The 14,189-nt window shown below is 32.6% G+C and overlaps 2 protein-coding genes across 2 annotated transcripts; one reads left to right on the top strand and one right to left on the bottom strand.

Moving 5' to 3' along the window:
- Positions 1-686: 686 nt before the first annotated feature.
- LOC100251004 (subtilisin-like serine-protease S) lies at positions 687-4,833 on the top strand. Its single transcript, XM_010653607.3, has 11 exons — positions 687-1,035; positions 1,142-1,233; positions 1,364-1,461; positions 1,549-1,701; positions 1,833-1,944; positions 2,112-2,649; positions 2,726-2,820; positions 3,104-3,343; positions 3,513-3,627; positions 3,794-3,998; positions 4,117-4,833. The coding sequence occupies exons 1-11, from the start codon at positions 958-960 to the stop codon at positions 4,659-4,661; spliced, it is 2,271 nt and encodes a 756-aa protein (XP_010651909.1). The 5' UTR covers positions 687-957; the 3' UTR covers positions 4,662-4,833.
- A 2,401-nt stretch (positions 4,834-7,234) lies between these two features.
- LOC100240768 (pentatricopeptide repeat-containing protein At2g27610) lies at positions 7,235-10,341 on the bottom strand. The gene has a single exon (XM_002262849.4). It carries the CDS (start codon positions 10,241-10,243, stop codon positions 7,643-7,645), a length of 2,601 nt encoding a protein of 866 aa, XP_002262885.1. The 5' UTR covers positions 10,244-10,341; the 3' UTR covers positions 7,235-7,642.
- Positions 10,342-14,189: the final 3,848 nt, after the last annotated feature.

Below are 14,189 nucleotides of genomic sequence, written 5' to 3'. Positions count from 1 at the left end.
AGTTAATTTTTAAAAATAAAATTATAAAATATTAAATTATAGTACTTTAGTCATTATATTATTAAAATAATTAGTTTTCTTATATGAAATAATATAATTTTAATCTTTTTGAATTAAAAATTATGAATTTTCAAATATTTTCATCTTACTATTACACCTTATTTCTATTTTAACTTATTAACTTACTTATTCATTCTTATTATATTAGGTTAATTTCATTAAAACCCCGAAAGATTTTCTGTAAATACATTCAATCATCATTGGTTTTAAATTTCGTCAATTAGTATCCCTATAAATTTATTTTGTTTATCAAATTTATTTTTTAGAAATACTTTAAGTAAAAATATTTTAGATATGAGTGTTTAACAATTATCTAAAAACTAAATTTTATTCTTTAAAAATTAATTAAAATTTATATATGAAATACATTTATTGGGTGTTACCTAACGAAATTTGAAATCATTGATGACTTTATGTATTTATACTAAACCTCAAGGGTCTCAATGAAATTAATCCTATTATATACAGACGGAATTATCTGATGGCAACATTTGAGAATGACAGCCCAACGAAGCTTCAAGTCATCATAAAAAATCATCCATGATCCAACCACAATGGTCCACCAAATAGAATAATTATATCCAATTAGACAAACACAAAAACTCATCTTCAACACCCTCCAATCATGTCCATGGCTTAAGCATACCAATTCTGACACGCTGAAACCAACAGAAGGGCCGGCTTAGACGACTTCCAAATGACTAGAAACAGTCTGTTTTAACACTTCTAGATTTACACAGAATCTCTTCACCATATGTGCCTCTTCATGCAATTGAAACCAGGACATATATGAAGCCGGCCTTTCTTTGTAGTGACAGTTTATATAAGGCCATCACCCAACTCAAAACTCTCCAAAGTTACTCTTTCTCCTAATTGGGTAGCTTTGCTTCATTCATCATGATGGTTTCCTTAGTCTTCAATCTTCTCTTCTTGTTTAGTTTTGCTTTCTTGCAGGGAGCCATTGCTGATAGAAAGGTATAGAAAGAGTGACTGCTGTTATATAGAGAAGTATGAGGATAATGGGGGGCTAATTTGAGTATGATCTCGTTGTTTTTTTTTTGTGTGTGTGTGATTTTTGCAGCATTACATTGTTTATATGGGGGATCACTCATACCCGGATTCGGAATCTGTGGTTGCAGCTAACCATGAGATGCTAGCTTCAGTTATTGGAAGGTAAGGAACCATGATCCCTAAAAAGAATAGGCTACTGGTTTTCTGTGTCCTGACCTGATTTTGACAGTGTGGATTGTTACATTTGATCTGTTTTTCTATGATTCTAAATGTTGTGGTGGATTGTTTTCAGTGTTGATAGGGAACAGGCAGTGGCACTTCACCATTACAGTAAAAGCTTTAGAGGGTTCTCAGCCATGCTTACACCAGAGCAAGCTCAAAAACTTGCAGGTGTGCCTTTTTCCGTATTATAAAACATTGTACATCATTCAAAACATTCTGACTTACTGAATTCCTTTTGATTTTCTTGTGTTGCAGAGAGCGATTCAGTAATTTCAGTGTTCAGGAGCAGGATGAACCGAGTCCATACAACTCATTCTTGGGATTTTCTGGGAATAGACTCTATTCCTCGGTATAACCAACTGCCAATGGACTCAAACTCTAACGTTATTATTGGTGTCATTGACACAGGTAACTACCACCATTACACCATTTGGACCAGAATGAATAAAAAGAAAAGGGGGAAAACAAAAAAGCGGCAGTACCTCCATCCCTGCTGCCACACCATAATCCTATCGTTTTCTTTCATATTTATCTTGCAGGAGTTTGGCCAGAGTCAGAGAGCTTCAATGATGAAGGATTAGGCCATGTACCAAAGAAATTCAAGGGAGAATGTGTCAATGGTGAAAATTTTACATCAGCCAACTGCAACAGGTGTTTCTTTAAAGCATGTAAAAACCATTTTCTTTCCAATCATAATCAGTTATTAGGTCTTTCTTCTGTTGAACCATTCAGTAGTACTCGTGTGAATGTATGAAGCTAATCTATGGTATTGTATTGTAAATGCAAACTTAAATTTAATTCAAGAATGGCATTTGCAGGAAAATCGTAGGTGCTCGATTCTACCTGAAAGGTTTTGAAGCTGAGAATGGCCCCCTTGAATCCATTGGCGGTGTTTTCTTCCGATCACCACGAGACAGCGATGGCCATGGCACCCACACAGCCTCGACGATTGCAGGATCAGAGGTAGCTAATGCCAGCTTATTTGGGATGGCCAGAGGCACTGCAAGAGGCGGTGCACCAGGTGCTAGACTTGCCATCTACAAGGCTTGTTGGTTTAACCTCTGCAGTGATGCTGACATTCTTTCTGCTGTGGATGATGCCATTCATGATGGTGTTGATATTCTCTCACTTTCCCTTGGCCCTGACCCTCCCCAGCCTATTTACTTCGAAGATGCAGTCTCTGTTGGATCTTTCCATGCATTCCAACATGGAATTCTTGTTTCTGCTTCAGCAGGAAACTCTGCTTTCCCAAAAACTGCCTGCAATGTTGCTCCTTGGATCTTGACTGTTGCTGCAAGCACTATAGACAGAGATTTCAACACATACATACATCTTGGAAATTCAAAAATATTAAAGGTAATATCTGCAATTATGCTTTTGCACACTTCTGGAGAAACCAGAGAGTAACTAAGATGGGGATTCTTATTTTCAGGGTTTCTCCTTAAACCCTCTTGAGATGAAAACCTTTTATGGTTTAATAGCTGGGAGTGCAGCCGCTGCCCCTGGAGTTCCTTCAAAGAATGCCAGGTATCTTTTACTTTTCATGGGAAAACTCCAAATGATGCATCACCAAGTAGTTTTCTTATTTCTAAATTCATTTCCAAATCCAAGCTAATGAATTACATCCAAGAGGAAAATTTCAAGAATCCCATACCAGAAATGACTTACAATTTGGTGTCCATGATCAGACAGAAGGGCACTGGCTTTGGGTATACCATCTGTTTGAGTCCATAATGAACAATTAGACCTAGCACCTGCACCTAATGCCACCAGTTCTAAAAGTTTTTGTTTCTTTCCTTCTCTCTTCTAGTTTTTGCAAGAACAGTACTCTAGATCCAACGTTGATAAAAGGAAAGATTGTGGTGTGCATGATCGAGGTAATAAATGAAAGCCGGAGAGAGAAAAGTGAGTTTGTGAAGCAAGGTGGTGGTGTGGGGATGATACTAATTGATCAATTTGCCAAAGGTGTTGGTTTTCAATTTGCAATCCCAGGTGCCCTCATGGTTCCAGAAGAGGCAAAAGAGCTTCAAGCATACATGGCAACAGCAAAGTAAGTTCCAAAGCTCAATTTACTCTCAAATTTGTTACTTGCCAGAGCAAATGCTCTGAGAAACATAATATGAATGAAACGAAAGATGAAGATGAAAAGAAATTCATACTTTCATATTTAAAAAAGCAATATAGTTCTAACGTAGTCGCAAATTCTTCTTTTATTACAGGAATCCTGTTGCTACAATCTCCACAACAATAACTCTTCTAAATATTAAACCTGCACCAAGGATGGCTGTATTTTCTTCCATGGGTCCAAACATTATAAGTCCAGAGATTCTTAAAGTAGGTTCTATTAGAAAATCATAAATTTGCAACTACTTCTTTCCATAAATGCATCCAAAATACTAAAAAGAAATCCTATGCTACTGGCATATTTCTGCTACAATTTTGGGATAAATTGAGATTGTAACTCTAGTATTTCTACCTCACAATGCAAATATCTATGCAGCCGGATATAACAGGACCTGGAGTGAATATTCTGGCAGCATGGTCTCCGGTAGCAACTGCAAGCACTGGGGATCGGTCAGTAGACTATAACATAATCTCCGGAACGTCCATGTCTTGCCCACACATATCAGCAGTGGCTGCAATTTTGAAATCCTACAACCCTTCTTGGAGCTCAGCTGCAATAAAATCTGCAATGATGACAACAGGTTAGCTGTTTCTTGCAGGAAGATTTGAATTGTGATCATTATATTACATTCAACCATAATTCAACAGAATATCATTATTTTTCTGATCTTTTCTAACATCTATAATTTTACTGATCAGCTACTGTCCTAGATAACATGCAAAGCACCATCAGAAAAGATCCAGATGGCACCCCGACCACGCCTTTTGACTATGGATCTGGACACATAAACCTTGTTGCTGCATTGAATCCTGGACTAATATATGATTTTGGTTTCAATGAAGTTATCAATTTTCTCTGCAGTACTGGTGCAAGCCCTGCACAACTCAAAAACCTCACAGAGAAGCATGTTTACTGCAAGAACCCTCCACCCTCTTACAACTTCAATTACCCTTCATTTGGTGTTTCCAACTTGAATGGAAGTTTATCTGTGCACCGAGTGGTTACCTATTGTGGTCATGGCCCCACAGTCTACTATGCATATGTAGATTACCCAGCAGGTGTTAAAGTTACAGTAACACCTAACAAGCTAAAATTTACAAAGGCTGGAGAGAAGATGTCTTTTAGGGTGGATCTCATGCCTTTCAAGAATAGTAATGGAAGCTTTGTTTTTGGGGCTTTGACATGGAGCAATGGCATCCATAAGGTCAGAAGTCCTATCGGTCTCAATGTCCTCTCTACGTAGGAATGAGTGTTCTACAGCATATGTATTTCAGAATGAAACCCTGAGGTCACTCTGGTGATAAGGAATTGAGGTGTGGGGAACAGCAGTTAATTCCAAGTGCGATTCCATGTTCAAACGGAAAAATGTATTTCAGATTTTGAGATGAATTCAAGTTTGCTTTTAACTTCTGGTCTATCTTCCTCCATAAAAATAAAACATTGTTCATTTGAATCAGAAACTTCACATCATCAACACAATCAGACATCTCTCATATCTTCCTTACAGATACTAAAAACATCAGGATGAAACTATGGTCTCAAAGCCTCTCATATCCAAAATTAAGTCTAATATCCTAAATTAACATGCAAATACAACAGTGTGGTCATAATACTATTTAACTACATGAATAATAATCTGCAAATCACCCTTAATCTCCTACTTTAAAATGCCATTTCACAAGGCAACTAAAAGCCTATATCCCACAGGGCTGTATATTCAGCCACCAAAATAGAAATAGTTCCAAGAAAGTAAATGCAACTTTAATAACATCATTAATACCATGAATAACCCAACCAGAAGCACTACCATATGAATCCCTGGAACCATCAAAATTAAGTTTGTAAGTAAACATGGATTAAGAAGTCCAGGCTATTCAATTATCAATCAATAAACCGGGATTAGTGCCAATAACAAACTCAAAAATAGAGGGATCAATCCTTTTACAACCGACCTGCTAACTTAAGCTTTATCTAATGATCCTATTGTGTATACAGAACTGCAACAGGGTTAAGAGGAAAAATTAATTCAACCAATTATACCATGATCTTTTGATTAATCTAAACCTTTCATTTGCTTCAAACACCTTCCATATGGGTTACGACTGGGATCATATCATTTTGCCTCTATTTGCTTATAATACCATGAGAAATTCCCAGAAGAGTATACGTGTGCTGGGGGATGAAGAGAGACAAAAATAGCCAGCAGATCATGGGCTCTCTGTTAATATTGACTTTTTTTCCTTCTTTTTTTTATTTCTCAGCTAAAGGGTCATTGCCTGTGTCCGAAAGCTAGCCTGGGATGAAGGCCTCCAGAGAAGGATAGATGAATCAGACATCCTGTCAGCTATGGAGCATGTTAGGAAAGGTCCAAAGGAAGATGAGGCCGACTTGAGTGTTGGGAACCTCATGAATGGATCTACCAAATTGTGAGATGAAGCACATTTACTGCCAGGTGAATGAGGATGCTGAATGGCTCACCCTATTCCTGAGTTTTCTGATTCTCGGACCCATCGTCCCCTCTTCAGGCCTGAGGCAGATTCTCAGGGAGACAGTGAGGGGCCTGCCTCTTCTCATAAAATTCTATGGTAAGAACAAATGATGGTAAGTAATAAAACCTAACTACAGAATTTTATGATAGTTTTGATATTGTTTCCATATTTGTTTTGAACACAGATGTAAATATATGGTTTTGACATAATATGAAGTTGTCTTTTTTGGTTATATACCAAAACTTTGCCATTGTTAAGCTGAACTTGAAGTAGGTTAAATTTATGTATAATTATTTATGGAAACATTATATTATCCTTATTATTATTATTATTATTTTTAGTTATACTCAACTCAAGTTGAATCATTTGCAAATTACTTGTAACATTAAATGAATTACAACGTAACCAATCTTTTAGTGAATGACTATATATTTTTTTTGTTAAAAAGAGTCGAGAGTTAAAATACCAGAAATTATTTAACAATACCTTTCTTATTTGATTGAAGGGGGAAGAATCTTTATATATCCATATTGGGCACAAAAAGACACTATGTTTTCTTATTATGTAGTATATATGTGATTTCAGATTACAAGGTAAAATAAGCCGCAATACACAATTTCTACAATCAAGTACAAAGGGAAAAGATATTGGTGTGGACTATGATTCAATATATGACAAGTTTAAGGGTGTTATGGATGACAAGGAGGAAGTGAACCATGTCCCTATGGATGTGGACACTAGTAGAGAAGATATAACAAATATTGTGACTATAAAAAAAACACATAATAGGGAAAAAGAAAGATTATGATTGCAACCTTGATTAGATTGTTGATATTGCCAAATTATATGGGAACCCAACAACTTTTCAATTTTTGTATTTTCACACCAACTATCCTAGGTGAAGACGTGACTTGAAAAGGACTATGTTTCGTAGCATCCTTTCATGGATCCTACAAAGAGAAAGAAAATGGGAAAGGAGGAAAAAAACACAATCTCAATTTGATCTTTTGCATTCCATTCTCGAGGAAACAAGGGAGGTTGTTCAAAAATGGATGAGTCATGACTACAATTATAATTCATGATATACTAATCGAAATAGAAATTGAACTATGAATACAAATGAAATCGAACATACAAATGACCACTAATATGCAACAAAAATTAAAACTAAACTACTAATTTAAATTATTTAAATTTATTCAAATTATATTATTAAATAATATCAATTGAACTACAATTGTAATTTATAAGTAATTGAAACTGAACTATGTATGCAAATGAAATTAAACATTCAATTACTATAATTTAACTAAAATTAAACTAATAATTCAATTATTTAAATTTATTGAAATTGTATTAATTAAATAATTCAAATTGAACTACAATTACAATGTATAATATTAGTAATTTAGTATCATACATCAAGTTCATATTTATGCAGAAACTCAACTCAAAAAGAATATTCAATGCCTTTCTAGTGATTAAATTACCCTCTAAAATTTTCAAAATCTTGGTGAAGTTTTTTCTTCTATGTCAACAACCATCAGGTTCATACTCACTGCAGTAATTCAGCCAAAATTGATACATCACAAGAGCTGCTTGGTGATCTAGACATGACTCCTCCATATATAGGATTTGCAACTCTAGTGCTAACCCCTGCAGTTTGTCATTCTGAATGAAAATTTAACCATGAAAATCATAGGGATCCTTGCCATTTCTCACTGATATACTGGAGTCACCAGTAGTCCCCACACGAACAAGAACCTCCCTTGAAATGGTGGAAACGATTTGAATCCCTGACAACAATATCCCGCCCTTCAATCTTTGATATTAACTTGATAACGGTATGGCAATCACCACATACTCTAAGGTTCTTCACAATCTGAATAGGAGTTCCTGGAGGTGTGGCAATCAATCCAAAAGCAATAGCCAGTCGCTCACTATGCTGGGAAAGAATAACTTCCTTGTGTTCCTCCTCAACATCATGAAGTACATACTTTGTATCTGGGTAATATCCTGCATCCTTTAACCGGATACTCAATTCTTCAAGCTTCAAATAAATGCGATCTGATTGTGGGTGTGAAAGATCACCAGCCATGAATGAGAAGGTTTTGTTCTTGACTTCAATCCAGCTATACCCAGCTTCTTTCTTTACCTTTTTCATATCCATTAACTTTCGGACTTTAGCTCTCTCTTGCCAATTTCCTGCTGTTGCATATATATTAGATAGCAGGACATATGCAGCTGAGTCTTGAGGCTGAAGTGAAATTAGCTTTTCTGCTGCAAGTTCCCCTAGCTGTACATTTAGGTGAACACGGCAAGCTGCCAAAAGTGTCCGCCATATAGTTGCACCTGCAGGGAATGGCATCTTGTTTATGAGATCCATGGCTTTTTCAAGCATTCCAGCTCGGCTATACAGGTCAACCATGCAAGAATAGTGCTCCATTGTTGGAACAATGTGATAATCTTTTACCATCAGATCAAAGTATCTTTGGCCTTCATTCACTAGCCCAGCATGAGTACAGGCAGAAATCACTCCTATGAATGTTATTCCATCCAGTTCCAAGTTCTTGCTTCGCATTTCCTCAAATATCTTAAGGGACTTCTTACCGCAACCATGTTGTGCGTAGCCTGAGATCATTGAGTTCCAAGAAACTAAATCTCTATCCACTTGCCTCTTGAAAACTTCATTTGCACTCTCGATATTGCCTCTTTTTGCATACATGGTAACAAGAGCACTGCTTACACATAAAGCATTGCTAAACCCAGATTTAATTGAACATGAATGAAACTGTTTCCCCTGCTCTACCGATGCTGTAGGAGCAGCACACGCATTCAGTACACTAGAAAAGGTAAATTCATTTGGCTCAACCCCCTCTTTTGCCAACTGGAGAAAAATCTTAACAGCTCCTTCAATGTCTCCCATTTGGGCATATCCAGAAAGCATTGCTGACCATGCCACAATGTCCTTCTCATCAATTAGTTCAAAAATTTTTGCAGCTTCATTGGCATCTCCTATCTTGCTGTATGAGTCTGAAAGTGCAGTTCCTACAGAAGGTGAGTTCTCATAATTAGTCTTAACAACAAGTGCGTGTATTTGTGAGGGAGAAACAGCAGCATTAGCTGTTAGGATGGTAGAATATGTGAAATGGTTAGGTCTAACACCTTCTCTCCTCATTTGGCAAAAGAGATTCATGGCTCGATCAGTTCTGCCATTCTGCACATACCCACTAATAATGGCTGTCCATGAAACCACATTTTGAACTCCATGCATCATACAGAACAACTTGAAGGCATCATCTATTTCACTGCACTTACTGTAAGCTACCATAAGTGCTGTTTTGATGTTAAGATCAAAATCAGACCCGTTCTTTATAACCTGACAATGGAGCTGTTTAGCAAAACTCATTTCTTTAATGTTTGCACATAACTTAATTACAGTAGCAAATATTGTTTGAGTCAACTTAACACCCTCAAGCCTCATCCTATAAAATAGTTCAAAAGCTTCCAGATCAAGACCATTTGTCACAAACCCGGCAATCATACTGTTCCAAGAAACTGCATTCCTATTCTCCATACTATCAAACACAGCTTTGGCGTCACTAACCATCAGGGACTTTGAATACATATTTACCATTGAATTACCCACAAAGATAGTGGAATCTAAACCACTTTTAATGACCATGGTATGAACTTGAACTCCCTTCTCAACTGCACCATCAGCGGCCAAACCTCCAAGAACAGCCGCAAATGTAAATGGGTTAGGCTTAATTCCCTCCAGTTGCATTTGGGAAAACAATTTTAATGCCTGCTCATTCAGCCCATTTTGCCTATAACCCGCAAGCAATGAAGTCCAAGACACCACATTTTTCACCCTCATTTCATCAAAAACTCTCTCCCCATCCTCAACACTCTCAGTTTTCATATACATGTCAACCAAAGAAGTCCCCACACTAACATCCTCCACAAACCCACATTTGATACATTGACAATGCACTTGTTTTCCCACAATTCGGTCAAATAAGCATCCACATACCTTCAAAACACAAGAAAGGCTCGACCCGTCAGTGGGAGAACCCGACCTCCGAAGACCCAAGAAAAGATTGAGAGCCTCCTTGTTTTGATCGTTGCGAGAGAATTCGAAAAGCAAGTGGTTGTTTCGGGACAGGCCTTGTTGGGGAGTTTCATCGAACAGTTGCTGTGAGTGGGAGAGAGTAGAGAGTTTCGAGCTTGAGAGAGAAGTTTTTGGATTGAAAACGACGTCGTATGGTCCAGACAAAGATTGGGTGAATCGCTTTTGCCGTTTGCTTCTTCCGAGTTGCCTGACTCCGAACATTGCACAGAAACAGCGGGAAGATGCAGGGAGGGGTGTTTAGTGTTTACATATGCTAACGGCTAGGAAGCGAGGATCAAAACGCACCGTTTTGGGCTCCTATTAAACGACGCCGTTCTAGGTTTTACAGTTGCGCAAACTGCCGCAGTGAATATATATTGAAAAAATAAAACCCACTTTTTAAAAATATATTTGGTTATAAGAGATAAAATAATCTTTAAATTATAATCCAAAGTTTTTTCATGTTCTTAATTCATTTTTGACATAAATATCTTTTACCATTTTAAGTATTTACAAATAAGTTTTTTTTTTTAAAGTTTTTTATAAAAAAAAATAATGACATTTTTATCAAACTAAGACAAAAAATGATAAAAGGTTAAATTTCAAATTTTGGATTTTCATCGATCCTCTTAATCAAATAACCACTTTTTTAATTTACTTTGTGCGGCAAGTAGAGGGTTCATTATAAAATTATTATTATTTTATTTTAATTATTTAATAAAAATTAATTTACTTAAGAATAAAGTAATATTTTTTAAATAGTTTACAAAATTATTATGAAAACAATATAAGTTTTAGTAAATAAGAAAATTATCAATTTGCATCTACAAAGACTTTTAAGTTTTTGTATTTAAAGAAATATTATAGGATTGGGACCACTCTAACATGTATGCCCTTGGAAATATTGGTTTGATACAAATAAATTGAACTTTTATAAAAAGAAAAAAAATGTTGGTATAAATACAATTATAAATAATAAAAAAAAAGGTTATGAATCAAATTAACTATTTTTAAAAACAAAAATAAAATATTATAAATGTCAAATAATGATGAGAAAAATTATTAAAAAAAAATAAAATATAAGGTTTAATATTAACTAGGGTTACAATTTAAGCGGCTTGGTTGGGCTAATGGCCAACTTGAGCTCAACCCGAATTAAGAAATAATCAACCCAACTTCTAACTCGAGGTACTTGATCCAAGCGTTGTACAACCTTATTTTTTTAAACTCAGGTTGAACTCGAATTGATCGGGTTAAACTCGCGTTGATCAGGTTAAACTTAGATTGATCGGATTAGACTCAAGTTGATCACATTAGACTCCGATTGATTTAGACTCGAGTTAGTTAGATTGATTGAATTATATAATTCAAAATCCATTTACAGTGGTTTTTTTTCTTAAAAAAAAAAAATACCAAAATTTAAATAGTAAGTAAGACTAAATTTCAAGATAATAATAAAAAAGTAAAAAATTAATTTATATATCTTTCTTTAAAAAAAAAGTATATGATATAATAATAATTTGACATTTTTCTTTAAAATTTAAAAAGAAAATGAATATTATTATATAGGATATAAATATTATAAAAACATTAAATCATGTTTGGGTTAGGCTTAGATTGGGTTGTTCAAATCTTGATCCAACCCCAACCCAAATTGAATTCAGATTGAGAAAACTTAACTCTACCTCAATTCAAGTCTTGAAAATGTTTGTCCAAGTTTCTCCAAACATCAGGTTAGATCGAGTCAACCCATCCAAGTTGCATTATTCACCATTTGCATACACTATCCATTTTTATTTCTAAAATAAAAATAATAATATAAAATTTATATAATATTTATTAATCTTTAGATACTTTCATTAAAAAAAAAATCAAAAGATATCAAAAAAATTTTGACTACCTCGCGAGTTAAATGATTTTTAAATGTATAGGATAAATCTATATAATAAAAAAATTCTATTTTTATATATAATTTAAAAATATATATATAATTAGACCATATTTTTTAGTATAAAAGATAATGTAATTCAAATTTGATATATCATACCTTTCATATATATATATATATATATCATGAAAGGTATTATATTCATATTTTTATTTCCTTTCTTTGTTTTCAAGTTTGTTTTCAAATTTTTAGAAAATATTTCCCATTTTCCTAAGAAATTTTTGAAAACATGTTTTCACTTTTCCATTTTTTTTAATTCATAAAAATAAAAAGTTATTATAAAATATAAAAATTTGTACCATGTGAACTTGTGAATAATTATACATAATGATATATATCTTTTTGTGACTTCCTATAAAAATGGGAAACCTCTAATAAAAATTCATTCAATTTTCTTCTTACATTTTTTTTTTCTCTTTCTCGTTTTCTTCTTCTTTTTCACTTTATTATGCTACAATATTATTTTATTATTTTACAACACATTATTAACACAATGCTTTAAGTATATATATAAAAAAAAAGAATGTTCAACATAGAAAAAGAGAAAATTATTTTCTTGAAATGAAATATGAAAAGTAGTATGCATTGGATTCTATTATTATAATTTTTATTTATTTTTATCTCATAGCGAGAAGCTACATAAATCATATTTTATATAATCAAGTTAAAAGTTTATAATTGTAAATATTTTAATTATTTAATAACCAAAAGTTACATAGAAAATTTTTTCATAACCAAAAGTTATGAAATATATATACAATACTCATAATAATTAGATGTTATGGAATAAATTATAAAATTATAAATACATAACCAGAAGTTATGCATATGATTCCTAAGTACTTTTTTATTATATTATACAATTAGAAATTATACCAAACAACATTATACAACTAGAAGCTATATAATGAATAATTCATAGTTTGAAGTTGTGTGTAAATTTGTATGATGAATAGTGCATAACCTAAAACTATTTATAAATTTGCACAATGAATAATTCATAGCCTGAAGCTATGTATAAATCTACACAATAAATAGTTCATAGTTTGAAGTTATATACAAATTTGTACAATGAATAATGACATGAAATTATATACAAATTTGCATAATGAATAATAACTTAGAGTTATATACAAATTTGCACATTATTTTATTCTAACAAAATAATCATAACCGAAAGTTATGCAAGATATTGGCTTTTAATTTCTATTTTATATTCACGTATTTTCCATAACAAGAAATTATGGAAACAATCTTTACTAACAATTATTTAATAGCTAGAAGTTATGCATATAATTTCTAATTCTCTTGTATAACCATAAGTTATACAAAATAAAATTGTTAATTAACAACCATGTAGCTAAAAGATACAAAGACAATTTTTTATTTTGTTCTATAACTAGAAGTTATATCATAACATAATTGTCAATTGTTTAATGTTATTATAACACTACACGAATTTTAATTATTCATAGCCTAAAGCTATGAAGAAAAAGTTAGCAAATTAATAATTGTTAAAACTCATACAACTAGAAGTTATATTAAAATATTTTATAAACTTATATTATATTGTCAGAAGCTATATAATTATTATTATTCATAACTCAAAGTTATGAAAAAAAAAAATTAATATTCTTTGTACTAATCAAAGATTATACCAAAGTTGTTAATATGTATTTTCTTATAACTAGAAATTGTAGGGAAGAAAATTGTTAATTAACAAAATTTGAGATATCATGGTGCTTCTATTGAAAATACCAATGTTTTAAAAATCGGACCAGTGATTAAAACTAGAAAAGTTACCGGTTCACGGTTCACTAGTCGGACCGGCGGTCGAACCGGTGATGTAATAAATAATTAAATATATAATTTATATATTATATAAAATTAAAAATAATTATAAAAATTAAAAATATATAAAATTAAAAATTTTAATAATATTTGATTTTTATATTTTGTATATTAAATTAAATGATAAATTTTAATATTTTAAATTTTATTAAATAAAAATATGTAATATTTAAGAAAGAAGATATATTTAAAATGAAAAAATTTATAATATTTAATTTTATCCTTTTGTCTTTGTATTTTATTGTATTTAAATTATTCTATTAATTAATTTATATTATTTTTTATAATTATTATAAAAATAAATAGAAATTTAAATATTTACATTTTTTTTAAAAGATTTTATATGATAAAATTTTGAAATAAAATCAA

The sequence above is a fragment of the Vitis vinifera genome, chromosome 6, assembly GCF_030704535.1.
Source record: "Vitis vinifera cultivar Pinot Noir 40024 chromosome 6, ASM3070453v1".
Classification (NCBI taxonomy): Eukaryota; Viridiplantae; Streptophyta; class Magnoliopsida; order Vitales; family Vitaceae; genus Vitis; species Vitis vinifera.
This window is presented reverse-complemented; position numbering and strand designations above follow the sequence as displayed.

Excerpts from the sequence above, each read along its gene's own strand:
- LOC100240768 (XM_002262849.4), bottom strand. The coding sequence starts at position 10,243 with ATGTTCGGAGTCAGGCAACTCGGAAGAAGCAAACGGCAAAAGCGATTC.
- LOC100251004 (XM_010653607.3), top strand. The coding sequence starts at position 958 with ATGATGGTTTCCTTAGTCTTCAATCTTCTCTTCTTGTTTAGTTTTGCT. Across the intron at positions 1,036-1,141 it reads GAGCCATTGCTGATAGAAAG|CATTACATTGTTTATATGGG; the intron begins GTATAGAAAGAG and ends TGATTTTTGCAG. Across the intron at positions 1,462-1,548 it reads GCAAGCTCAAAAACTTGCAG|AGAGCGATTCAGTAATTTCA; the intron begins GTGTGCCTTTTT and ends CTTGTGTTGCAG.